Source organism: Leucopleurus acutus (genome assembly GCF_964270905.1).
Source record: "Leucopleurus acutus genome assembly, chromosome: 14".
Lineage (NCBI taxonomy): Eukaryota > Metazoa > Chordata > Mammalia > Artiodactyla > Delphinidae > Leucopleurus > Leucopleurus acutus.
Window position 1 is genome coordinate 55,272,701 of NC_139156.1, and position 25,182 is coordinate 55,297,882.

The 25,182-nt window shown below is 52.1% G+C and overlaps 1 protein-coding gene across 2 annotated transcripts in view; it reads left to right on the forward strand.

The window, feature by feature from the left end:
• DLG5 (discs large MAGUK scaffold protein 5) overlaps positions 1-25,182 on the forward strand; it is a gene marked incomplete at its 5' end in the record, with an annotated part of 119,535 nt that overhangs the window by 27,678 nt on the left and 66,675 nt on the right. The window contains one exon of one of the 2 annotated variants that reach the window (XM_082854574.1): positions 18,150-18,218. The exons of the other annotated variant lie outside the window; for it this stretch is intronic. Within the exon in view, the coding sequence (XP_082710700.1) occupies positions 18,150-18,218 (69 nt within the window). The remainder of the gene's footprint in view (positions 1-18,149; positions 18,219-25,182) is intronic. 2 annotated transcript variants of the gene reach the window in all.

Consider the following 25,182-nt stretch of genomic DNA (forward strand, 5'->3'; position numbering starts at 1 on the left):
TGTGTCGTTAAGATGCTGCATTTTAAGGACTTTTTTCATGGTGTCCTGTGGAGTGCTGGGACGGGAGGGGAGTGTGGGTGTTGGGCATGATCTGAGGTGGATTGCAGCTCCGTGCTCTGTCCTGTGTGTGAGCGTAGTGGTGGTGGGGAAGGAAGGAAGGGAGAAAGGTGAGCCCCTCACATATGGGCGAATCGCCCGAGGTGGCAGACACCCCTAGACTCACCTCCTTTCCTCCTCCTGTGAGTCCCTGCTGTGTAACAGGCCCCACTGCGCACTGCTGCAGGGAATGCAGAGATAAATAAAAGCCTCTTCCTTGGGGAGTTCTCAGCAGGACTGGATACTTCATGTGCAGCCCAGTGCACAGTGAAAATGCAGGACCCCTGGCTCGTAAATCATTAACAGATTTAAGACGACAACAGCAGAGCATGAAGCCACGCTCAGGGCCTCGTGACTGCGCAAGCCATGCACCTGTGATGGCCAGCCCTGGGCCCCAGTCTCACAGGTACAGCCAGGCCTGCTAGATGTTGGTTAGAACCATAAGGAGGTATAAGCAGGCTAATAGCAGAACAGGTAGTTTCCAGGTGGAGGGATCTGGGAAGGCTCCTTGGAGAGGTCCCACTTAAAGCTGGGCCTGGAGAGATGGCTGGGACCTTGGTACAGGTGGTGGTGATGGTGGAAGTGGGAGTGTGTGGGCATAGGCAGGGAGTGATGAGCACATGGCCCATTAGCCTGGCCAGAGGCCTGCATGGTGGGGAGAGCAATGGGAGGGGGGTGCAGACAGGCTGGGCCTAGCCCTTGAGGAAGACCCTTGAATGCCAGCCTCAAGACAGGCTTTCTTCTGTAGCCAGGGATTCCTGGGAGCTTGGAGATGGTGCAGAGCTGGGCCATGGGAAACGCTCTCGGGAGGTGGTGCTCGCTGGTTTTCCAGTAGCTCGGAATGACTCTGATGTTAAGACACTTGACATTTGTTATTCACTTAATCCTCCCGAACCATTGTGGGTGAGGAAGCGAGGTACAGAGAGGTATTATGTACCTCCTGCATAGTGGCAGGTGGCAGAGCTGGGACCCTGGAGACCCGAGGTGAGTTGGGAAGTGGAAGAAGCAGTTGAGCTGGGAGAGGTGTCCCCAGGATGGTGGCAGTAGCAAGAAGTGACTGGTGAGGGGTTGTGGAGGTAGGTCAGGTGGACGTGGGCACCTGAGTGGGTCTCACAGTCAAGAGTGTCCACCAGCCGAAGACATCTGTGGTCCTGGTGGGTGGCCATCCTGCTGCAGCTCAGTGTCAGCAGTGATGGGAGCACCCCGCTCTAAGAAGCTGCTTGCCTTTTCTATGGGTAAATCCAGCCACTTTGTACCTTTTGGCGTTTTGGCCTTAGACGGTCTCTGAGTTTCCCTTTTTCTCATCGTCACCGTTTGGCCATGTAAAGATGGTAGTCTGTTCCTCCAAACCTTGTACTGTTTCCTTCTTGCAGCTCTTGGTTCTTTCCCACCTCCCTCATTTGTTGTGGTTTTCTGCCAAATACCGTGGTTCAGGTATGGTTAGAACAGCCAAGATAGATGGAACCAACTTTCAGCGTGTCTAGTGGATGCTATTGGGTTTTGGATTTTCCTGCACTTTTGAGATGTTCATTATCTTTGGCCCCCACCCAGTGGCGGTCAGTAGTGCCCCTCCCCATCGTATGTCCACTGAACCGTGTTCCCAGATTTACAAACACCTCCTTGGAGGGCTGTCTTCCTGTATCCTGTGCTCTAAGACCTCATGTGACAAGGTCTAAATTCCTTGTGACCACCTTTCTTCTCCTGCCCCCCACCCCCCGGGGTCAGAGGAAACAATGCTTAGTTTCTGTCCCTCCATTTTTCTAGAGGGACAGAAACGGAGATGAATTAGGCTGCAGCTGACCCTGCCTGACCCCTTCCTGGGTCTGCAAGCCGAATCCTACAGTCTCCCAGCCTGGTAGGTGACCTGCCAGAACTTGGTAACTCAACACTACCTTGCTAATTGTCTGCTGAGGTCAGAGCAGCCCTTGTCATCACCCATCCACCAGAACCACAGTCCGTGACTGGGCCAACTGGTTGAGCCACTGTTCTGGGCACTCATGGGAAACAAGTGGCCTTTGTGGTGAGCCAGTGGACAGAGTGGCCATCAGCATGGGGGAGGTGGCTGCACACGCAGGCTACAGGGCTGGGTGAGGCCCTAAGCTGGGAGGCCTACAACAGGCTCCAGTTCTCTTTTTTTTTTTTTTTTTTTTTTTTCTTTTTGCAGTACGCGGGCCTCTCACTGTTGTGGCCTCTCCCGTTGCGGAGCACAGGCTCAGCGGCCATGGCTCTCAGGCCCAGAAGCTCCGCGGCATGTGGGATCTTCCCGGCCCGGGGCACGAACCCGTGTCCCCTGCATCAGCAGGCGGACTCTCAACCACTGCGCCATCAGGGAAGCCCGGCTCCAGTTTTCTTGATGGTGCAGGGGGCGGAGTTGCAGGGACTGCTTCTCTCCCTTTCTGGTTTCTGTTAAAGGCAGTGTTTCCTGGTGTTTTTATCATGCCTGTATCAAGAGCCTTCACTGATTCTTCTGCCAGGCCTAGGCCCAGGCCCAGGAGGTCATGATCCTTGAGGGGTTGTGATCCTTCTTCTTGGCTAGGTTTTCATCCTGTCTCCTTGAGATGCAAACACAGAGGGGAAACGAGACTTTGGAAGGTTGAAATATTTCAATTTTGGCAATTCTTCCTCAGTTATCTTGAGGGAATCTCTCCATCACTCCCCACCAAACACAAACCCCACACATCTCAGAGGAACTTGGTCAGTATTAGGTGACTTGGTTTAATGAGGTTTAGTGCATCAAACTTGAGAGGAAGATGATTTAGTAACAGGGGCTGGAATGGTTCTTACAGATGTCCTCACCTCAGAATTTCATCTGCTTGAAACACACCGATGGTGTAAAGGTGGATTTGGGCACAAGCCTGTCGTTTGAGAGTATTTAAGGAGGCTCCAGTGAATGATCTCAGAATGAAAAAGCTACTGGCTCTTTAAAGTCGTTCCAGAAGAATCGTTAACTAAAACTGTGTCCAACAGCTTTGCCCATGAGTATTAGTAATACTTTTAACCCACTCATCTGATCCTGTTCATATGGGAATATGGGAATTGTGCTTTCACTGTTGGCATAGGGGCCCTCCACTGCACATTTTTTTTTTCTTTTGCGTATTCTGTCATGTCATTTCCCTCTCCACGACCTTGTAGATCATCTGGAGGGAAACTGCTAACACTGACTGGGGCATCCACGCAGGAGCTGCAGAAGGGGGGAGCTCTCTTCCCACGTGGACCCAGCCCTGTCATTTGTCTGTGATTGACAGCCAGGGGCAGAGCAAAGAGGCTCTTGCTGCATTTCACCTCCTGGTAATGCAGTTGGCTCTTCCTGCACTTTGTATTTGCTCTGTTCTCTGGTGCCCCCGACAGCCCTCCCCACCCGCCTCGCTCATCTTTGATGTTGTTGCCATGGACCAAAAGCTTGGAAAATGAAAGAACAGGTTGTAGACCCAGAATGTTTGCCCCCAAGGAAAGCGCATGTTTGCACAAAATCCTGTCTGACAGTTTCCATTTAAACTAAGAAGTTGGGGGCCCAGCAGGCCCTTGGAAATATGAAAATTGGCACTTTGTTGGGCTGCACGCTGATGGTAGCTCTGTATCTGAGCTCCATCTGTCACTGGAGATTCGCATTTTTCAGATGAAAATCGCTGGCTGGCCACAGGCGACCTCGCCGCTGCTGTAAGCGTGCGTGCTGCGTGTCGCTTCGGAGCCTGCTTGTCTGCCCCTCAAGGTCTCCTCTTTGTTTTTCTGAAATGTGATGAAACGGAACATGCCTTTAAAAATAGATATTTTCTGGAGATGGCCTGACTGGGATTATTGGCCGTGGCGGTCTTATTTCTGCCCCATGAGTCCCTTATCTCATCTTGGCTGATGGGACGCTGGCAAGGGCTGCTTGCATTTTTTTTTTCTTTTTATTCTTAATTGTGTTTCCAAAGATATCCCTTTTGATCATTTATTTGTGCACAGGTAAATGAATTCTATAGAATTCATTAACTTAACTTTTTAAGAATTTTTTTTCTGAGTATCAAAGCTGTACTCATTTAAAAAAAGAAAAAGAAAAGATTCCAGAAGTATTCATGGTAGAAAGTGGAGTTCCCTTAAGTATCTGCTGGAGGCCTGAGGGTGGGGAGGAAGGCGGTGGTCTCATACAGTGGTCCTCCGGAGGGGCAGGGACACTCGGGTCATACTGGGGCTGCTGAGTGGGTGGGGGACAGGCAGAGGGAACAGGGTTAGGGTTAGAGGCAGCTCAGGGGTAGTTAAAGGTCTCAGAGCGCTCAGAGGTCGGTACATCTGGTTCCAAGTCTAGCTGAATAATCTAGGGCGAGTTCCTTCATCTTTCTGAGCTTCAGGGTCCTTGTCTGTAAGTTGAGACTGATAGCAGTACCTCTTTCCTGGAGTGCTGTGAATTTTAAGTAGGATAGCATATTCCTTTGACGGTTTTCCACGGCTCTCACTGTGGATGATGTCTGCATTGGAAAGGGCTGTACAGAGCCTGGCACGGTAGCAACTGGATTAGTGTGGTAGGGCTGCCGTAACAAAGTACCACAGACTGGGGGGCTCAACTGACAGCCATCTATTGTCTCACAGTCCTGGAGGCTAGAAGTCCCTGATGAAGGTGTCGGTAGGGTTGGTTTCTCCTGAGACCTGTCTCTCTCCTTGGTTTGTAGATGGCTGTCTTCTCTCTGTGTCCTCACAGGGTCTCTCTGTGTGTGTGCCTGTCTGTGTCCAAATTTCCTCTTCTTAGAAGGATTAGGGCCCACCCTACTGACCTCGTATTAATTTATTAATTACCTCTTTGAAGACCCTTTCTCCAAATACAGTCACATGCTGAGATTCTGGGGGGTTGGGACTTCGACATGTGAATTTTGGAGAGGACACGGTTCAGCCCTTCACAGCAATTATCTCTATTATGCACGGTTCTGTAGTGATGAGGGGCCCTGAAGCTGGCCTTGGCACTGTCTTCAGCTTGCCACGTGACCTGGCTCGGCGTGTCTCCTCTGGACATCTGCAGAACATCAAGGCTGGGTGGTACAGGGGCCCCGTAAGCTCTGAGGAGTCTGGAGTGTAACTGAAAACGGGGATCCAGTACTTACTCTTCAAGCTTTAACTAAGCACGGGCCTTGTGCACGGCAGGTACAGTGATACCGGTGCCGGGGTTTCCTGTGGACGGGAGGACACTGGGCGTGTGCGCTGTCAGGGCTACCTGCAGATGGCCAGTGCTCCAGGAGCTGGTGCGCTTTGCTTTCGTTTGCTACACTCTGTGGTTAGGGATGTGGATTTTATTTTTTTTTCTCCTTGAACAAAATAGTGAACTATCTTCTCTTGTTATCAAGATCAACTTTCTCTCCTGAGGAATGCCTGTGTGTGAAAGATAACCCGCATTTGTGCATTTGAAATACTTCTCTGATCATCTCCCGCATTTCCCGGGGCTGACTGGGGACAATTTGAAGACAGTGTGTGACCAGATTTTGCCTGAGATGGGGTGTGAGGGAACGCTCTTCTTTCTGCATTTGAGGAAAGAGTGGCCGTGGGCCCGTTTTCTGAGCGGTGGAGTAGACGACTGGTTATGCACTCAAGCTTAAGGTAAGTGTGAGCACTGGATTTGCTGAAAGAATAGGTGTGAAACTGAAACATGGTGGACGGCTCTGTTGTGGGGGGTTTAGCGAGAAGGATGCTGGCGATGTTTCATCTTTATTTGGTGGGGTAGGGTGGCTGGCAAAAGGAACACTCACTGCTTGAGTGTGTTGGTGCAGTGGGTCTGTTGCCCAAGGCCCTCCCCCGTGCTCTGGGTGTGACAGCATTTGATACCTGAGTGGATTTCTGCAGGTGAGTGCGTGCAGCTGTCCTTTCTGTAAAACACTGTAAAAGGTGCCTGTGGTTTCAGGAATGGACTCTGTTTCACCGGCTTCTGAAGGTCACCTTTTCAAAATCCACAAAAGCATTGTGTAAATAAGGTTGAACCCTTCTGGTGATGTCACCTTATCCAAGAGGAAGGGTGCATAAAAGTGTCCCAGGGCTCTTCTTGGTTGGGAAAATTATCTGCTTGGGGCTGGGCCTCTGAGAGCCTCCCTGAAGGGCCAAACTCTTCTTTACACTGTCTTTCTCAGGGCCTCAGAGGAAGAATAGATGGGAAGAGATCATTGTCTTTTTATTTTTCGTGAGGGCCCTTCTGGTCCTGCCTGTTTAAAGAATGTTAGAGAAACCGGTTGGGTTTTAGAGTTAGTTCTGATCAGTAATCAGTTACAGTAAGCTTGCCAAGGGCTGGGCGCCGTGAAATAGTGCTTCTGTCGGTGGGCTGGCCCTCAGGAGCCGCCCAGACCAGGAGTGATGCGTGCCTCCTCGTCTTGCCCTCGGCACACATCGCTGGTCCATCCTGGGCTCCCTTCCTGGTGAGCACAGGTGTGGCCTCACACTCCTTAAACACAGCAGGCAGTTGTCACTAGACACAGCAGTCCATTCATGCTGAACCTCTTTCCTTTCCTGGTCTAATCCAAGCCCTGCAATTCTGGTGGAGAAACCACAGCCAATCAATGGCCTTACTTAATTAGCAGAGCATCACTGACTTTTGCCTTCTGTGTCCTGTTGCAGCATTTGGTGTGGCAGAACAGCCCCTCTGACCACTCTCTACCCCATTGCCTTCTAGAAGACTTAATTCTCTTATTCCTCCTGTCTCCCTGAGTGGGCTTCGTGTGTCTCTTGCTGAAATTCGTATTCCTTCTCCTGTCCTCACAGGTCGCACGTCCTAGGATTTTATCCTGTATATGCTTAGAGCAATACTTACTGCGTGGGTGCTGTTCAGGAAGTCCTAGATCTGGCCCTCCCCTTCCCCTCACCTTTTTCTTACCCATGGGCTTCACATTGCCAGGGAGCCGCTCTGGGCTTGTCACTCACATCCTCCAGGCTCTGTGGGGTGAAGTCCCAAGTGGACTGGGTTAGCCAGAACCTTGCTCCCTAGCTCCAGACTCCAGTTTCCGACCGTCAGCAGGCCACCTGCCCGGAGATATCCTTTAGCACCTTCAGCCTGAGCCTCAGCAGTGTCTCCTAATTTCTCTTCAGCAGCCTTCTTCAGTTCTGCACCTCCTTAGCTGCAGGACCTTCCGCACACCCCAACCCAGCATCCTCCTCCTGTCCTCCCCACCCCTGCTGTCTCTTGTGTCACCGCTCAGCTTGCACCCCTGACCACTGGTTCAGGGGAGCCCTTGTGGGAGCATCCCAACTGTTTTCTTTACTTCCGGGTCTTCCCTCTTTCCACCTTTCCTGTTCACATGCTGGAGGCAGTTTCCTGAAGCTCATGCCTGCCCTCTTACTCCTGTGCTCAAAAATCCCAGGCATTTCTGAGTCCCAGGGCTGAGGAGCTGGGGCTTTACTTGATCAAAGTCGTTGTAGGGTTGTGTGAAGCTCGGTGAGGTTTGGATCACTCTGAAGGCCCAAAGATTTTGGATTACTTTAATGGCGAGAGGGAGGGAGATAAAGCCCTTGCCTCTCCCCCCACTGCCCCACTGTTGGGTATTTTTTTCCCTCCCAATTGTTTTTTGTGGTAAAATAAACATAAAATTTACCATCTTAACCTTTTTTTTTTTTTTTTTTTTTAGTCCTGCCACATGGTTTGTGGGATCTTAGTTCCCCGACCAGGGATCGAACCCAGGATCTGGCAGTGAAAAAGCTGAGTCCTAACCACTGGACCACCAGGGAAGTCCCAATCTTAACCATTTTGAGTATACAGTTCAGTGGTTTTAAAAACATTCATAGTGTGCTACCATCACCACCATCCATCTCCAGAGCTCTTTTCATCTTGCAAAACTGAAACTGTACCCATTAAATGGTAACTCCCCATCTCCCCTCCCCACCCCAGCTTCTGGCAACCACTCTTCTACTTTCTCTCTCTAGGATTTGTCTGCTCTAAGTACGTCATGTAAATGGAATCAAACGGTTTTTGTGTCTCTGTGACTGGCTTATTTCCCTTAACATAATGTCTTCAAAATTCATCCACGTTATAGATACATGTCCAAATTTCCTACCGTTTTAAGGCTCAATAATATTTTATTGTATGTAGATATCACATTTTGCTTATCTTTTCATCTGTCAATGGACAGCTGTGTTACTTATACATTTTAGATACTGTGAATGATGCTGCTAAGAACATGGGTATAGGATTATCTCTTTGAGACCCTCCTTTCAGTTCCTTGGGGTATATGCCCAGAATTGGATGTATTGGATCGTATAGTAATACTGTTTTTGATTTTTTGAGAAACTGCCGTACTAGTTTCCATGGTGGCTGTACCATTTTACATTCCCGCCAGTAGTGCCCAAGGGTTCCAATTTTTCCACGTCCTCACCAACACTTAACTATTTTCTGGCTTTTTGACAGTAGCCATCCTGAGTGGTATGAGGTAGCATCTTGTGGGGTTTTCTTAATTTAATTTATTTATTTTATTTTTGGCTGCATTGGGTCTTCACTGCTGTGTGTGGGCTTTCTCTAGTTGTGGAGAGCAGGGGGCTACTTTTTGTTGTGGTGCACGGGCTTCTCATTGCAGTGGCTTCTCTTGTTGTGGAGCATGGGCTCAGTAGTTGTGGCACATGGGCTCAGTAGTTGTGGCTCACGGGCTCTAGAGCACAGGCTCAGTAGTTGTGGCACAAGGGCTTAGTTGCTCCGCGGCATGTGGGATCTTCCCGCACCAGGGCTCGAACCCGAGTCCCCTGCATTGGCAGGCGGATTCTTAACCACTGCGCCACCAGGGAAGCCCCTTATTGTGGTTTTGATTTGCATTTCCCTAATGACTAGTGATATTGAGCATCTTTTCAGGTGCTTATTGGCTCTTTGTATCTCTTCTCTGGAGAAGCCTCTCAAGTCATGCCTATTTGTGAATCAGTTTTTTTTCTTGTTGAGTTTTAGGAGTTCTGTATACTGATGTTAATTTCTTATCAGATATGCGATTTGCAAATGTTTTCTCTGATTCTGTGGGTTGCCTTTTTACTCTGTTGACAGTGTCTTTCCGTACACAAATTTAACAATTTTCATGAAGTCCAGTATGTCTGTTTTTTCTTTGGTTGCTGTGTCTCTGATGTCATATCCAAGAAATCATTGCCAAATTCAATGTCGAAGCTTTGCTCTGTATTTTCTTCTAAGAGTTCTATAGTTTTATTTTTTAAATTAATTAATTCATTCATTTTGGGCTGCGTTGGGTCTTCGTTGCTGCGCGCCGGCTTTCTCTGGTTGCGGCGCGCGGGCTTCTCATTGCAGTGGCTTCTCTTGTTGCGGAGCACAGGCTCTAGGCGCGCAGGCTTCAGTTGTTGCGGCTCGCAGGCTCTAGAGAGCAGGCTCAGTAGCTGTGGTGCACGGGCTTAGTTGCTCTGCGGCATGCGGAATCTTCCTGGACCAGGGATCGAACCCGTGTCCCCTGCATTGGCAGGCGGATTCTTAACCACTGTGCCACCAGGGAAGTCCAGTTCTGTAGTTATAGCTTTTATCTTTAAGACTTTGATTCCTTTTGAGTTAATTTTTGTATGTGGTGTTAGATAAGTGTCCAAATACATCCTTTTGCATGTGGATATCTGGTTTTTCCAGCATAATTTCTTGAAAAGACTGTTCTTTCCTCATGGGATAGTCTTAACACCTGTCAAAAATTATTTGGCCATTATGCAAAGGTTTGTTTCTGGGCTCTCTGTTCTGTTCCTTTGGTCTTATGTCTGCCTTTAAGCCAGTACCACACTGTTTTGATTAGTGCAGCTTTGTCACCAATCAGGAAGTATGAGTCCTCCAGCTTTATTCTTCTTTTCCAAGATTGTTTTGGCTATTTGAAGTTCCTTAGTATGTGGCCAGACGAGGGAGAGCCCAGGCCCATCCAGTTTCTGATCCCATGCCCTTTCACTGTACAGTCACTTTGTACCTCCCACCCCTTGGCAGGGGTCTTAGTAGGTTTAAACTCAGCACGGATATTGGGGCAGGGGAGGTAAGCGGTTCTCTGTGACCTCAGAGTCCTGGGGACACAGACTGAGTTGCCTTGGTGGTGAGTAATAGTCAAGACACCACACAGACCATGTGAGGGGGCGGTGCTGCTGCTGTTGAGGGGAGAGGGGGCAGAACAGCAGCTTATTGCTGATGAAGGCAAGACCTCTCCTTTGCAGTGGCCCTCTTTGGCCTTTGTGGACTGGATGTCCCCGTCCTGTCCAGCCTGGGGTGTCACGTCCTCGCCTACTTTCCGGTCTGACCCCGGGGCCTTTGCACTTGCTGTTTTTCTGCCTGGAACAGTCCTCCTCCAGCACTTTGCTTCCTCCAGACTCCTTCAGGTCTCTCTTCAGATGTGGCCTACCAGGGAGACCTCCCCTGGCCCTTGTAGCACAGTAGCCACCTCTCCACCCCGCCCCACTCACCCTGCATTTTACTCGGCTGTAGTGTTCTTCACAGCACTTACTACCTGATGCATTTTGCATTTGTGTATTGGTTTATTTCTCTCCCACCTGCACTCCTCTGAGCTCCGTGAGGGCAGGGACTCTGTCTTGTTCTCTGCTGCATCCCTAGTTTGTTCACTAAGCATTTGGTGGCGGAATGGGCTTTGTGTTCCCAGGGCAGACGTGCCTACCAAGGGGTGGTGTCTTGTGCAGAGCGCTGTCAACTTCATCTTTCTTGAAGGGCTGACCCATGCCCATGTTATGTGCAGGTGGCGGTGAGGGTCATGAGAGGGTTGGGGCGTGGCCTGGTGTTATCCCAGCACACAGTGAGCACTCTGGCTTGTTCTGTTTGAATCAGAGAACAAGAGACCCAGAAGAGAGGTGGGCTGGCTTGGAATTGGCCGTGGCCAGGCAGAATGGTGGAAGGGGAGGGGAGGCCTCCCTATCCTGAGTGGAAGAAAACAAAGGCATGGCAAGGCTGGATTCAGGTACTGGGCAGGGACACTCATGGTTGAGGGTCAGATAACAAGAACAAGAGCTAGCGTTTATGGAGCGCTTGTCCGTGTGCCTGGCTCGGTCCTCATTCAGTCCTCATAGCCCACCCTTCCTATTCCATAGACCAGGAAATGAGGCACAGAAAGTGGAAACAACTTGCTCAAGGTCACGCAGCTGTTGGTGGCAGGCCTGAGCCCAGGTGGAGTGGCCCAGAGCCTGCACTGGTACCAACACCTGTGATGGTGGAGGGCAGCACATGCTGCTTGGTCACAGTCCGTGCAGGAGGAGGTAGCCTTTTCTCCCTTTACTGAGTCATGGAGAGGGAGTCCAGATGGAGAGCAGGAGGGAGCCAGGCTGTTGTGACTCCTGGTGCTGGTCAGAAGTTTATTCCAGGGCACATGCGCCCACCGGGGGATGTCTGGCTGCAGGATTAATGGGAGCGTGGCTGCCTGTGCTGCTCTGTTTCCTGTCCCATCTCGGTGTGTCCTCTTTGCTGCTGTGCTTGCGTCATCAGCTCTCGTGAGGGTAGCAGGGCCGTGACACTGCGGCCGGTCCCTCCTGCACTGTCATCTGTTTTGGGGGTGCCTGTCAGGTGTGGCTGTGTTCATTGATGATGAACATGCCCCCCTACATCATTGCATATTAGTAGGAGATTCTTGAAGTCTGTCCCAGTCTCCTCCCCACCCTCTAGGGCATAAATGACGGCCGCCCAGCCTCCCTCCCGTGGAGCCCTACAGACCCTGCTTCGGGCCACCTCCTGGGCCTTCTAGGGCAGGTGACAACTGTCCCCCAGCCTGGCCAGGAGGCATCAGCCTCCCTGTGCATGTCAGGGGGAGGATGCTTTCCCACCCTGAGGTCGGCGTGTCAGCTGCTTGAAGCAGGCCTTTCTCGACTGATGCAGCAGGCTTTGTGGCTGCTCCATTCCAGGGCCACGGAATTTCACCCCCTGCTTCCTGAAGTATCGGGGGGCTTGTCAGCTTCCAACTGTGGGTCTCAGTGTCCACAGTCTGGGGCCATGTTGTTAAAGGGGAGGAAGCTGAGGCCCTAGGGAGGGGCCTGGCTGCACTGAACCGTGATTCTGTAAGAGGGCTTCCCAGCAGCCAAAGGAGCCACCCTCCCAGCACCTCCCGAGATCCGCAGAAGCCGGGGAGGTGAGCTCAGCACATAGCACTTTCCACCCTCTTGCCTCCTTCTCATGTCTGTGGCTCACGGAGTCGAGTGCCTCTGTACCCAGCACGGTCATGGGTGTTGGGGTGGGCAGGAAATAGCAGCACGTGTCAGGGCCATAACGCCATGGCTCACCCCTCTTTCTTTCTTCCCACTTTTAGTCCCCAGGCCCCACTCAGCTCACAGCGTCTGTTGAGTGTCTCGGTGTGGGGAGGAGCACGGGGAGGGGGAAAGCCTATGCTGGGGGCTCCAGGTTGGGAGGCTCTGGGCAGGGGTGGCCCTGCTCTAATACTTCTCACTTGCACGGGTGGATGGGTTCTGCCTACATCTCCTCCAGGCTGATCTGCCTTCTTGGTGCTTGTCCAAGTCCACCGTCCTCCAGGGCCAGCTCCAGGCCCCTTCCTCCGTGAAGTCCCCCCGGACTGCTAGACCTTTAGAGCTGGGCAGCAGTGTTGTGTATAGGGTTCAGGAGCACAGGCTTTGGGCTAGACTGCCTGGGTTTGTATCCTGTTCGCCCCCTTAGTGGCTCTACCATGACCTTAAGCAAGTTACTTAATTTTTCTAACCCTTAGTTTCCTCCTCTGCACAACCAGCGTAATGACAACCTCAGGGTTGGTGTGGGAATTAACTGAGACAACACATGCAGAGTCTAGTACATCCTGGCACTTAGTAGGGCTCAGTGCCTATTAGCTGCTGCTATTATTATTTCTGGTATTGTTGTTGTTAGTGCCATACGGTCTAGCAGTTTGTCATCGTGAACTATGCAGCCTCGTCACTCTGGTGGACAGCTTTCTGAAAGACAGCTTTCCATTTGGGTAACCAAAGGATTGAGGACGGCAGTGTTGGAAGGTCTGGTTTGACTGTAGGAGCAGCAGCTAACACCTTGAGCACTGGCCGTGTCAGGTGCTGTGTCAAGCCCTTTTCGTATTAACTCAGTTGATCCTCCGTGGGGTTAGTACTCCTGTTGTCCCATTTTGCAGATAAGCATATGGAGGCAGGGAGAGGCTGAGTGACTCACCCGAGGGTACACAGCTGCTAAGTGGCAGAGTTGAGAGTTGAACCCAGGCAGGCTGGCAACCTGTTAGTATTCTAGTCACTGCTGCCTCGATCTGCAGACGAGGGCCGTGGGCTCAGAGAGGGGAAGGGACGTCCACAGAGTCTCACAGCAGGTCGGTAGCCTCCTGAGCCCCTGGCTTGTCTTCTTTATACAGCTCTCACGGCTCTGCCACGTGCCAGGACCCCGATGGACACGTGTGGGTACTAGAGTGACTGGGCACCCTCAGCCGTCCGAGGGTGGTCAGCTCTGAGCTGGAGGATGGTTCCAGGGTGGGACAGGTGGCCTGGTGGTGACTGCTCGCCCCCCTTCCCCCACTGCCCAGGCAGCACGTCCCTGCCCAGTCTCACAGCCCCCACTGCCCAGGCAGCACCTCCCTGCCCAGTCTCACAGCGCCCACTGCCCAGGCAGCACCTCCCTGCCCAGTCTCACAGCCCCCACTGCCCAGGCAGCACGTCCCTGCCCAGTCTCTCAGCCCCCAGGGAAGAGCGGCTTGCTTCTCCCTCCTTCCCCGGTGCTCGCGGGAGGTGCATGTCCTCCCAGCGCCCAGAGCTGTCTCAGGGCAGCGCCACGGGCTGGAGCACAGAGAGGACTCTGCGTGCTGGCTGGAGGCTGGAACAAGCCCCTTGAGCGTCGCGGTTTCATGGGGAGGAAGTGTGAGTCACTGGGGCCTTTACAAGCCCAGGTGAATGGAGGGGTGTGTTAGGGGCCCCGCAGCCGCGGGAGGGGGCCTTGGAGGGCTGGGCGTTCTGTTATCGCTTGGGTGATTTTACTGGAAGTCCTTTGAAGTGGTCTCCATGACCCAGTGGGGCTGAGTCACCGAGTAAACACAGTTAGCAGGGGGCGGCCTTTTGGGAACAACACAGACAATGCTTGTGGCCCAGGCCAGTCCCAGAGAGTCTGCCAGCTCTCTCCCAGGGCTTCTGCCATGACTTCCATGTACATGCCACCTGCTGGCTCGGGTCAGCCTTGGTACCTTGCTTTCAGTCCCTGCTGTGGGCTTGTTGGAAATGCAGAGTCTCAGGCCCCACCCTAATCTGCCTAGGCAGAACTGCACCTTGACCGGGGCCTCAGGTTATTGCTATGGTAGAGAACCCCCTGTATCATCACTCTGCTTCACATGGCCATGAAGACCTGGGCTCCTGCTCTGCTCTCTTTTTCTTTTTCTTTTCCTTTTTTTTTTTTTTAATATTTATTTATTTGGCTGCGCTGGGTCTTAGTTGCAGCGTGCGGGATCTTTTTGTTGAGGCATGCGGGACCTAGTTCCCTGACCAGGGATTGAACCCGGGCCCCTTGCATCAGGAGTGTGGAGTCTTAACCACTGGACCACCAGGGAAGTCCCTCTGCCCTCATTTTCTGGAAACGTTTCCCAATCATATGACTTTCTCTGGGTCCTCTCTGGACCTCTGCACAGGCTTGTCTGAGTTTGTGGTGACGGTCCTGAGTGGCAGTGCCCTGCTGCCCTGTGGGGCTTGGGGGGAGGCAGTGGGAGCAGAGGAGGTCGGCCCTCGTTCACCCAGGCCTCTGTGTGTGTGATGTGCAGGGTGCGCATTAGGGCCCGGGTCGGGGTGCAGGTGCCTTCAGGGGAGCTCCCACATGGTCAAGGGTGAGGGGCTGTGCGGGGCAGGAGAGCGTGCGCAGTGAGGTGGGACCTCTGTCAGGCTCCAGATTGGATTGTGAAATCCCAGGGGTAGATGACGACCGTCCCACCTCTCAGAAGCCATCACTTTGAAAGGATACTGCGTGACTTCGGAGGAAAGCGACTCCTTTTGCCTTTTCCCGACAGTCCTGACCACACAGGCTTTTTAAGACAACAATAGCTGCAGAGACAAAGCATAACCAAGACAGCATCGTCTTCGGGGCTTTTTTTCCCCCGAATGACGTCTAAGGCCCTGGGAACATCGTAGAAACTGGGCCTTGTCCAATTTTAACCGTTCCCTGGCACCGCTTCCCCCCCTGGCTCCCAGGAGCCCTGCCAGCCGACTCAGGGGAGGTGATGCCCAGAGATGCCGATAGAGATGTCACACCGCCCCCGGGTCAGGCCCAGAGCCCTGTCAGGATGTGGGGGACAGGGAAGGGGACCAGCACGTGTCAGTTGGCCAGTTGACTCCTCCCAGCCAGGAGGGAGGTGGGAGGAGAGAGAGAAGGGTGTCTGCCAAGTTTAATTAACAGTGGAAACTTGCCATGGGGGAGGAGAGAGATGATTTGAAGGGGAGGGGCGGCTTACTGGAAGATGGGGCGCTGCTGATGCCAGTAGCGAGAAAGAGGCGAGGCGTGCAGGGAGCATCCGCCAGAGTGCTGGCTGTGGTGTCGCCAGCAGGGCTGGGCTGAGCTCACATCTCAGAGGTGTGAGTGGGACAGTGTATTTGTGCCCGCTTTCAAAAACAATCCACCGACACACCAGCCGGCTAGTCTTCCTTGCCCTCACATAACAACAATGAAAAATTATTAAGAAAATGGCTGTTGAGTTTAGAACATAGGCATTGTGTTACATTCTTGTGTTTTGGAGATACCGATGGATTGGCTAAATTGCACCTGACTTTATTTCATGGATCTTTATGCAGTGCTTAATGTTCATGATATGGGAAGAGAGATGCTTTGAGAAGTTTGTGATGCTCACGGTTGAGACAAAAACACAGAGATGTGGAAGGGGCAGCAAGATGAGTAGCGTGGATTGAACTTAAATACAGGCGATATCTCACTGAACACTGCTTACTTATTTTTTAGTAGGATCAAGGACTTTAAGGGCTGCACGGGGTTTTCTGGTTCCGTCTCTTTTCAGGTGATGTGCAGGTGCCACCTCTGATATCTCTGCCAGGTGTGCGTGGAGTGAATGCATATGTCGTGGGAGCCCCCCGCCACCCAGGTCTTCTCAGACCAAGGCAGCACTGACCGTTAGGCCCCCTTCCTGACCTGCACCCACCAGCTGTGTCAGGGCTGCTGCCGTAGGCCAGTCGAACAAGTTGCATCCCTTTGGACGGTCCTGCCCACTCCCCGAGCCTTCCTCTTCCATCCACGCCAGACACCCAGAGGTTCTTGGAAAATGTGATAATGAGGCCACTGGCCATTCCTGGCCACTGTCCCACTTCTTGCCATTACCAAAGTCCCTTTTTCTGGTTTTCTTTTTTCTCCTCACACCTTTCATCTCTCTGCTTGTCTGGTGGGTACACCAGCTAGCTCCCCTGCATGCCGACTCTTATGCCAGGGCTGTGTGTTTCCCTCACCTCTGTGTGGTCTTCATCTTTCCCCCGACACCTTCCCGTTCCCTTCGGGGTCTCCCCTGTCCCCTGGTGCACTGCTCCCTCCCTCCCGTCCATGAGTTTCCCTCCTCCTCTCCCTCTCCCCTGCTTACCCCGTCTCTTTATCTCTTTTCTTTCTTTTTTTCCTTCTGAGGGTGTGCAGGTGTAGGGTAGCTAGTCAAGAGTTGACATCGCAGAGAGCCCCTTAAATTTGACCCCGCATTTCTGGTCCTGGAGCCCAAGGTCTCATTAGTTCTTGGCTGCTTTCTGACACTAAAGCCCTAAGTCTCATTCAAAGGCTTTATTGCAAAAATCTCATCTCTGGCTCACTCACTCTGCCCAGTACACATACACCTTCATTGTACAGTTCTTTCGGTTCTAAGAGCAAAACATTGCCTTCTTTCCATTGTCTTGTTTTATTTGATCCACCATCTCTGCATGTTGTGCTTTTTTCGACTCCCATTCAGCCTCTGGGTTGGGGTTCGCCTGCCCTCTTAACTTTTGTGTCATCTGTAGTCTTGATAAGCAAAGCACAGCTTTGTTTCCATTAATCATGGAAAATGTCATCTCTGAAATGGGACAGGGGAAAGGACCTTGTGAGCCATCTGGTTGAACCCCTTCATGTTACAGACTGAGAAACAGAGATCCAGAAAACTGAGGCCACTGGCCAGCTACTCGCACGTGGACGAGAACTGCACTCAGAGCTGGGTTTCTTGACCCAGAGGTTTTTCCTGATGCCAGGCAGGAAACATCCTGGCTTTGAAGATATTTGAATGCAAACCAAACCGTGGTGGTTGTGTGGCTGCCACCAGGAGTTAATAACAAGTGTCAACACCTCCCCCCCCAAAACAAAACAAAACGAAACATAGGGCTTCCCTGGTGGCGCAGTGGTTAAGAATCCTCCTGCCAATGCAGGGAACACGGGTTTGATCCCTGGTCCGGGAAGATCCCACGTGCCACGGAGCAACAAAGCCCGCGCGCCATTACTACTGGAGCCCGCGCGCCTAGAGCCCGTGCTCTGCAACAAGAGAAGCCACCGCAATGAGAAGCCCGTGCACCACAACGAAGAGTAGCCCCCGCTCGCTGCAACTAGAGAAAGCCTGCTCACAGCAATGAAGACCCAACGCAGCCAAAAATAAATAAATATTTGAAAACGAAAAACAAAACATGTTACTCCCTAGCTTTGGTGACAGTGTGATTGCTTATAATTCTATCAGTAACTTTTAATAAGGGAGCAGCCACTGACTAAATTATTAAGGACTGAGCTTGAATACAGTTAGAACCTAAGAGCAGAACAGCTAGGCACAAGGAACGAAGAGTTCACAGATGTTTAACTTAGGCTCTGTTACCTTCTATATGGAAGCCAGAATCACACTGATACAAACCTGTAGGAAATCCCCAGACCCCTTGTTGCCCTGGGGCATGTTGCTCCCTTGCTGAGCCCTTCCCCAGATGTCCCAATAAGAAGCCAGCTGGCTGACTCCAAGCTCCCCTCTGCCCGTGCGTAGCTCAGTCGGAGGGGGGCCGAAGGTGAGGCGGAAGCACCAAAGACCAGGCCCTGCGGACAGCACCTCCCCTGCCCAGCCTGTGGTTCTGATGTCTGGTACCCCAGGTGGTGCTGCTTCTCAGCCTGGCGCCGACTGAAGTCATTTGGTCTCACAGTGGTTTGGGGCATAAGATGAGAAATCCCTTTGGGGTTAGTAACAAATGGCCTCTCTTTCTGTCTCCAGGCTCCACGTACAGTGTCTTGTCCATCATGCCCTCAGACTCGGAGAGCAGCAGCTCCCTCAGCAGTGTGGGTGAGTACCACCTTCCTGGGCACCCCTCCTTCCTGGAGGACACCGGCCGGTCGGGGGTCTGGGTATGAGCTGGGGTGGCGCTGGGTGCATGGGGTGGGAAAGTTGGCCCACACCTGTCAGATCATTCATGGAGTCATCTTCTGTTGGTTCCATTCACATTTCCTCTCATCAGCACGTCCTCTAAATGGAGGAGGGCAGAACGCTGTTCCTGGTGTTAGGAGGGAGGTACATGACACAGAGGCACCTGTGTCACCATGTTTTCACTTTGTCAGGGCACAGCGCTTCTCAGAGAGCCCTTTGCCTCTGACCCCCAGGCCTCGTAGTACACAGTGACCACTATGCAAGAGACTGGCCCCTTTGGGGGCTGTTGTTTGTGAGCAGGACTGGCCCACTGGGAGTGTTGTCTTGGGCGCAGGAGTGGCCAGTCCATGCCGAATTCGGTGTGTCTCTGGATGTGGGTCCCAGGAGCCCATAGAGGGAGGCTGGCCCTGCTGTCACTTCACTGAAGACGTCCCAGAGGAAGGTTGTCATAGTCTCCCAGTCTTCCTGCGCCCATCTTCTGTGTCACATGCCCTCTATTTAATGCCCTAGTGTAGCTCTGTGTCCTGGTTTGACCTTGATGGATGGGTACACCTTCAGTGGTGTGGTGAGTCCTGGAGTTTTTGAGTTGGAAGGGCTCACAGAGGTCATCTGGTCCAATTCTTCCTGTTTCCTCCAGTAGACAGATGGGGAAATGGACACTCAGAGAAGGTAAGTCTCGTGCCTGAGCTTCTAGAACCTGCCCGGGGCAGGCCTCTTATGTGTTAAGTTGACTCATACGGAACACCTCCAGGGGGCCAGAAGTGGGCTTGCGATATAGCGGTGAATAGGCAGACCTGGTCCCTGTGCTCCTGGATCTTAGGGTCTCCTGGGGAGACAGTCAGATGAGTAGATACAGTAAGTGAGGTCAGAGTGGTGAGAGGGGTACCAGTAGGGGGCACTGTATTTGTTTGCTAGGGCTGCCCTAGCAAAGTGCCACAAACTGAGTGACTTACGCAGTAGAGGTTTATTCTCTCACAGTTCTGGAGGCCAGAGTCTAAGATCATTGTGCCCTGAAGGCAGCCAGGAGCGGGTCTTTTCCAGGCCTCTTCTCCTGGTTGTGTGCCGGCAACCTCTGATGTTCCTCGGCTTGTAGGTGCATCACCCCAGTCTCTGCCTTCACTTTCACATGGTGTTCTCTCTCTGTGTGTCTCCAAATTTCCTGTTTTAAACAGGACACCATTCACATTGGTTTAGGGGCCCGCCCTACTCCAGTATGACCTCATCTTAACTTGATCATCTCTAAAGACCGAATTTCCAAATAAGGTCACATTCACATTTACTGGGGATTAGGACTTCATCGTCTGTTTTGTGGGGCACAATTCAGCCCCTCACACGTCCCCTCGTCCCGTCTAGGGTTCAGGGAGGACTCTGCTGGGACCACAGTTCACTTTGTCCTGCCTGCTTGGGTTGGTGAGACACAGGGATTGAACGATGGGGCTGCTGGGATTTTGAACACGGGGCTGGCTTTCAGGAAGTGCATGAGCCGGGCAGGCAGTCAGGATGTGTGGAACGGTAATGTGGGGTTTTGTAAAACGGAGCTGGTTGAGCTCTGAGGGCACCTACCTGTCTTGGCCTCACCCTTTTCCGGCTCCATATTCCGCTTGGGAGCGAGGTACAATGATCTGATATCTGACAAACTCATTCACATTGACCCTTCAAGGCTTAAAGTGTTACCTTTCCTAGGAGCATTTGCATTTTAAAAGGAGATTCTAGAGAAAGATAATTGTTTAAACCACAGCAGGTATTGTTAATGGTGGAATTGCAGGCCTGAGTAAGAAGGTGTTTTTTTGTGCAGCTGGACCTTCGTATACTTTGGAAGAGCATCGTGTCAGTGACCCACCCTTTGGCCCTTGGGATGGAGGGGTCACCAGTGTCCCCGGATACTTGTTGGCAGGCAGGCTGTGAGCAGAGCTCTACTGTACTTCACTGTCTGGGCCCCTATCTTGGATGCTCAAAGACCTGGTTGCATCCCTTCAGGTCAAAACCTCTCCAGTTCACTGGTAGCCAAGTTTTCCTTCTCTTGCTTTTCTGTGTAGAGTTGACGTTGACCTTGGGGTGAGTAGCCCCATTTTTCTGCAGGCTGACTTGAATGTCCCCGTGGCTGTATTGGCCAGAAGGCCTTTGGCTGCAGCAGTAGGGAATACCTACTCATACTGCCTTAGATAGCAGAGGAATGTGTGATCTCACATGGTAACTGTGCTGAGGGTGGGCTGAGTACATCGGGTGTGGCTTTGCGTGCCTCTGTGTGGTGTCTTCCCTTGGGCTGATGGCAGGGGTCAGCCATCACATCTAGACCTGACAGTGTCCAGGGCTACAGTGTTCGTGGTGGGAGCCTCTAGCCGCACGTGGCTATTTAAATTCCAGTGAATTAACGTGAAATAAAATTTAAATCACTAGTTTCAGTAGTTACACTAGCCACATTTCAAGTGTTCTGTAGCAGGGGTCCCCAACACCCAGGCCACGGACCAGTACCAGTCCGCGGCCTGTTAGGAACCGGGCCACACAGCAGGAGGTGAGCAGTGGGCAAGTGAAGCTTCATCTGTTTTTACAGCTACTCCCCATTGCTTGCATTACCGCCTGAGCTCCGTCTTCTGTCAGATCAGCGGTGGCATTAGATTCTCACAGGAGCGCGAACCCTACTGTGAACTGCGCATGTGCGGGATCCAGGTTGTGCGCTCCTTATGAGAATCTAATGCCTGATGATCTGAGATGGAGCTGAGGCGGTGATGCTAGTGCTGGGGAGCGGCTGCAAATACAGATTATCGTTAGCAGAGAGGTTTGACTGTGCAGAGACCATGATAAATCAATTGCTTGCAGACTCATATCAAAACCCTAGGGCTTCCCTGGTGGCGCAGTGGTTGAGAGTCCGCCTGCCAATGCAGGGGACACGGGTTCATGCCCCGGTCCGGGAAGATCCCACATGCCGCGGAGCGGCTGGGCCCGTGAGCCATGGCCACTGAGCCTGCGCGTCCGGAGCCTGTGCTCCGCAGCGGGAGAGGCCACAACGGTGAGAGGCCCACGTATCGCAAAAAAAATAAATAAATAAAAATAAAAAAATAAAACCCTATCAGTGGGTCTTCCCTGGTGGCGCAGTGGTTAAGAATCTGCCTGCCAGTGCAGGGTACAGGGGTTCGAGCCCTGGTCCGGGAAGATCCCACATACCACGGAGCAACTAAGCCCGTGTGCCACAGCTACCTAGTCTGTGCAACACAACTACTGAAGCCTGCGCACCTAGAACCCATGCTCCGCAACAAGCGAAGCCACTGCAGTGAGAAGCCTGCGCACCACAACGAAGAATAGCCCCCGCTCGCCGCAACTAGAGAAAGCCCACGCACAGCAGCAAACACCCAACACAGCCAAAAATAAATAAACAAAACAAAACAAAACAACCTCTCAGTGAGTGGCAAGTGAAAACAGGTTCAGGACTCCCACTAATTCTGCATTAATGGTGAGTTGTATAATTACTTCGTTATATATTACAGTGTAATAATAATAGAAATAAAGTGCACAATAAATGTAATGAGCTTGAATCATCCCCGAAACCATCTCCCGCCCCCTGCCGCCACCAGTCCGTGGAAAAATTGTCCTCCACTAAGCCGGTCCCTGGTGCCAAAAAGGTTGGGGACCACGGTTCTGTAGCACCTGTGGCTAGTGGCTACCGTATTGGACAGATCAGATAAAAGAACATCTCCATCATCACAAATGGTCCAGAGGAAGAAGGAGGCTGTCTCCTCTCGTGTCTCCTGATGAGCAAAGAAGCCTTCTCCAGCAGGTCCTCAGCACAGTCCCCAGTCCCCTGTCACTTGTCTGTGCCCAAACCATGGCTCATGCAGTGCGGTCCCTGGACCAGCAGCACCCAGGTACTTGATAGAAAGGTAGGTTTCCAGGCTCCAGAAGCTCTGAGGATGGGGCCCAGCATCCATTTGATACAGCCTTCCTGGTTGGAGGTGAGTTGACCTAACCTAGTCCCCGGCAAAAGCACTGGAATGTCTGTGGCTGGCTTGGACCAGCCCCTTGGAGTGGAATGAATGGAGGGTCGTCCATGGCCCACTGCAGCACCTCCTGGAGGAATCCCTCCTGGCTCAGCCTCACCTAATCACGGGCAGAACACTTCTTTTCCTGGCCATCTCAGGCACACCCCCGACCGAGGGGCTGATGAGTCAGATGTAGACTGGCTGTTTCTGTTGGTTAGGTCTTTCTCCATGAACCTAAGGAAAGGCAAGGTCTTATAATAAAAACATCACCTCCACTTTCCCACTTATGTCTCCCTAACCACGAACGTTTGGGCAAAGAACAGCAAGTTATATTTAGCATAAGAGAAAATTGGTAGGTGGAGCCTTGGGTATGGTATTTTCTCTGCAACAGCTGGTACCTGGTTGCCCCTCCCCTCTTCCCGGCTGGCATTAGGTCCTCAGGTGGTCTACCCATTTCACCTCTTCAGCCCGACCCTCCTAACAACAGACCGACAGCCTTAAAGTTTGCTGTGTCTTTCCAGGCAATTTTCATCAGCCAAGCATGTGTGGCTTCTTTGAGGCTTCCTCCCACCCCGTGTGGCCTGTTATTTGAGTAACCTGCCTGTGGGTAGGCCCCATGGATCTGCCCAGGGGAGGCACACTCATTTCAGGCAATCGATGTTTTTTTCCTCCCCCGTTCATCCTGATCTAATTGCTCAGGTACCTTTTTTTTTTTCTCAACTTGGATAACTGGGGAAGTTTTAAGAAGAGGAGACATTCTTGGGCAGCATTTATAAAATGAGCCTTAAATTTCATGCAGATTGAAGTAACAGGAGAGCTTTCTTATTAAGGAGAGAGATCTGGTTTTGTTAGCAGCAGGATCTGGAGGGCTTCCTTCCTATCCCAGCAAAGATTCCTTGAAAGTGCAGCTTCTAGTTGATAGAGGATGGTGGGGTGAATGAGCATGGAGGCAAGGCTGCAGCCTGACCCCTTGCCGTCTGACCCTTCCTTCTCTGATCCTTTTGGATCCGGGGCCTGTTTTCTCTCAGTGCATCAGATGGACGGGAGCACCTTGTCCTCTTGGAGCCCGTGCTCAGCACTCATAGGGATCACAGGGGGGCCTGGCTCCAGGCCTTACAGGCTAACCAGGTGTCTTAGTCTGTCCAGGCTGCTATCACAGAACACCACAGACTTGGCAGTTCAGAAACAACACACATTTATTTCTCACAGTTCTGGAAGCTTGGAATTCCAAGATCAAGGCAGCGTCGGTGTCTTGGGGGGTCCGCTTCCTGGTTCATAGATGGTGCCTTCCCGTTGTAACCTCACATGGCAGGAGGGGGAAGAGCTCTCTAGGGTCCCTGTTAGAAGGCCACTGATCCCATTCACGTGGGCTCCACCTTCATGACCTGATCACCTCCCAGAGGCCCCACCTCCTAATTCCACACGGGGTGGGGGGGTGTAGGACCTCAACATAGGAATTTGGTGGGGTACACCAACATTCAGACCAGAGCACCAGAGAGAGAAGCGACTGGCCGTTTTGCCTTGTGTAAAACAAGGAGACAGGGGAAGGAGCAGCTTTTTCTAACGAGGGGTGTCCAGGAAGCTTCAGGGAGGAGGTGGCCCTCGAGTGGGGTCTTCCAGGAATGGCGCTCTGGATGTAGGAGCAGCTTGGAAGCAACAGACCATCGTCACCTGTCTTGGTTTGGGTTTCGGCAAACTGACCCTGAGTCAAGGATTCGAGAGCCAGTAGCTTATCTGGAAGGAGATCTGGGAGCTGGGCAAGGCTGCAGCTGCTGCGCTGGAGTCTAACCTCCTTCCAGTCCAAGTCCAGGAGGAGCCCCGCTGCAGTCCTGTGCTGACCAAGTAGGGCATCCCCTGGGCATCAATGGGTGATGCTTTTAAATGTAGTGGGTATTGGACAGCCGAAAAAACAAGGGATTGATAAGCCACTCTGGCCAGACAGTGTGACTTTGGTCCAGACCAGAGGTTCTCAAATTTTATCAGGCATCAGACTCACCTGGAGGGGAGTGCTGGCTTCTCCCCCAGGGTTCCTGATGCGGTAGGTCTGAGTGGGGCGTGACCTGTGCATTTCTAACAAGGTCTCCAGTGAAGCTAAGGTGCTTTTGGAAGCACTGGTTCAGGACGTGGGATTGTGTCTCCCCCCGACGGCTCTGGCTCTCCTGGGCTGGAGGCGAGGATGGCTTGGTTTTGATTGCTGTGGCCTGTGATGACCATGTTCTGCTCTTTTGCTTCTCTCCTGACAGCCAGGGCCTGGAGGAGGCCAGGAAGTTTACCTGGGTATCCCTGCTCCACCCACCTGACCACTTTGGGCCAGTGCCCATTTTCTCCTTGGCCTCTGGTACCACGGGCCCACAGGGCTCTGAAGCAGAGCTGTGACCTCTCTAGCTGTAAATAAGACTTGGTGGGGGAGTGGCCTTCAGGGTCAGCTGGAGTGTGGTGTGACAAGGGGGCTAAGGACAAAGGGCCTTACAGCCAAGAAGACTGCTGAGCTGCCGGGCTCTGGCCGAGCCTCAGTGGTCTACAGGAAGGCTGCACTTGCATCGGCCAGGGTGTCCGGGAGGAGGAGCCAGGACTCGTGATGGCGAAGGGGCTCTGCTCCCCTTGACTGCAGTTTTCCTCTTACACCAAGGCCCAGAGGAGTGAGAGCTCTTTGTCCAAACTCTAGGGCCTGTGCTGGCTCTCCTGGCATCTTCCAGCACTCATTTTGGGGCCATTTTAGTCCAGTCCAAATCCCTTAACCCTGGAATCCCATTCTGAACATAAAAATGAAAAAAAAGAAAATCTTTCTTTTCTTAAGTTTTTCTTTTTATTAACTAACTAATTAATTAATTAATTAATTAATTTATGGCTGTGCTGCATGGCTTGTGGGATTTCAGTTCCCCAACCAGGGATTGAACCCAGGCCACAGC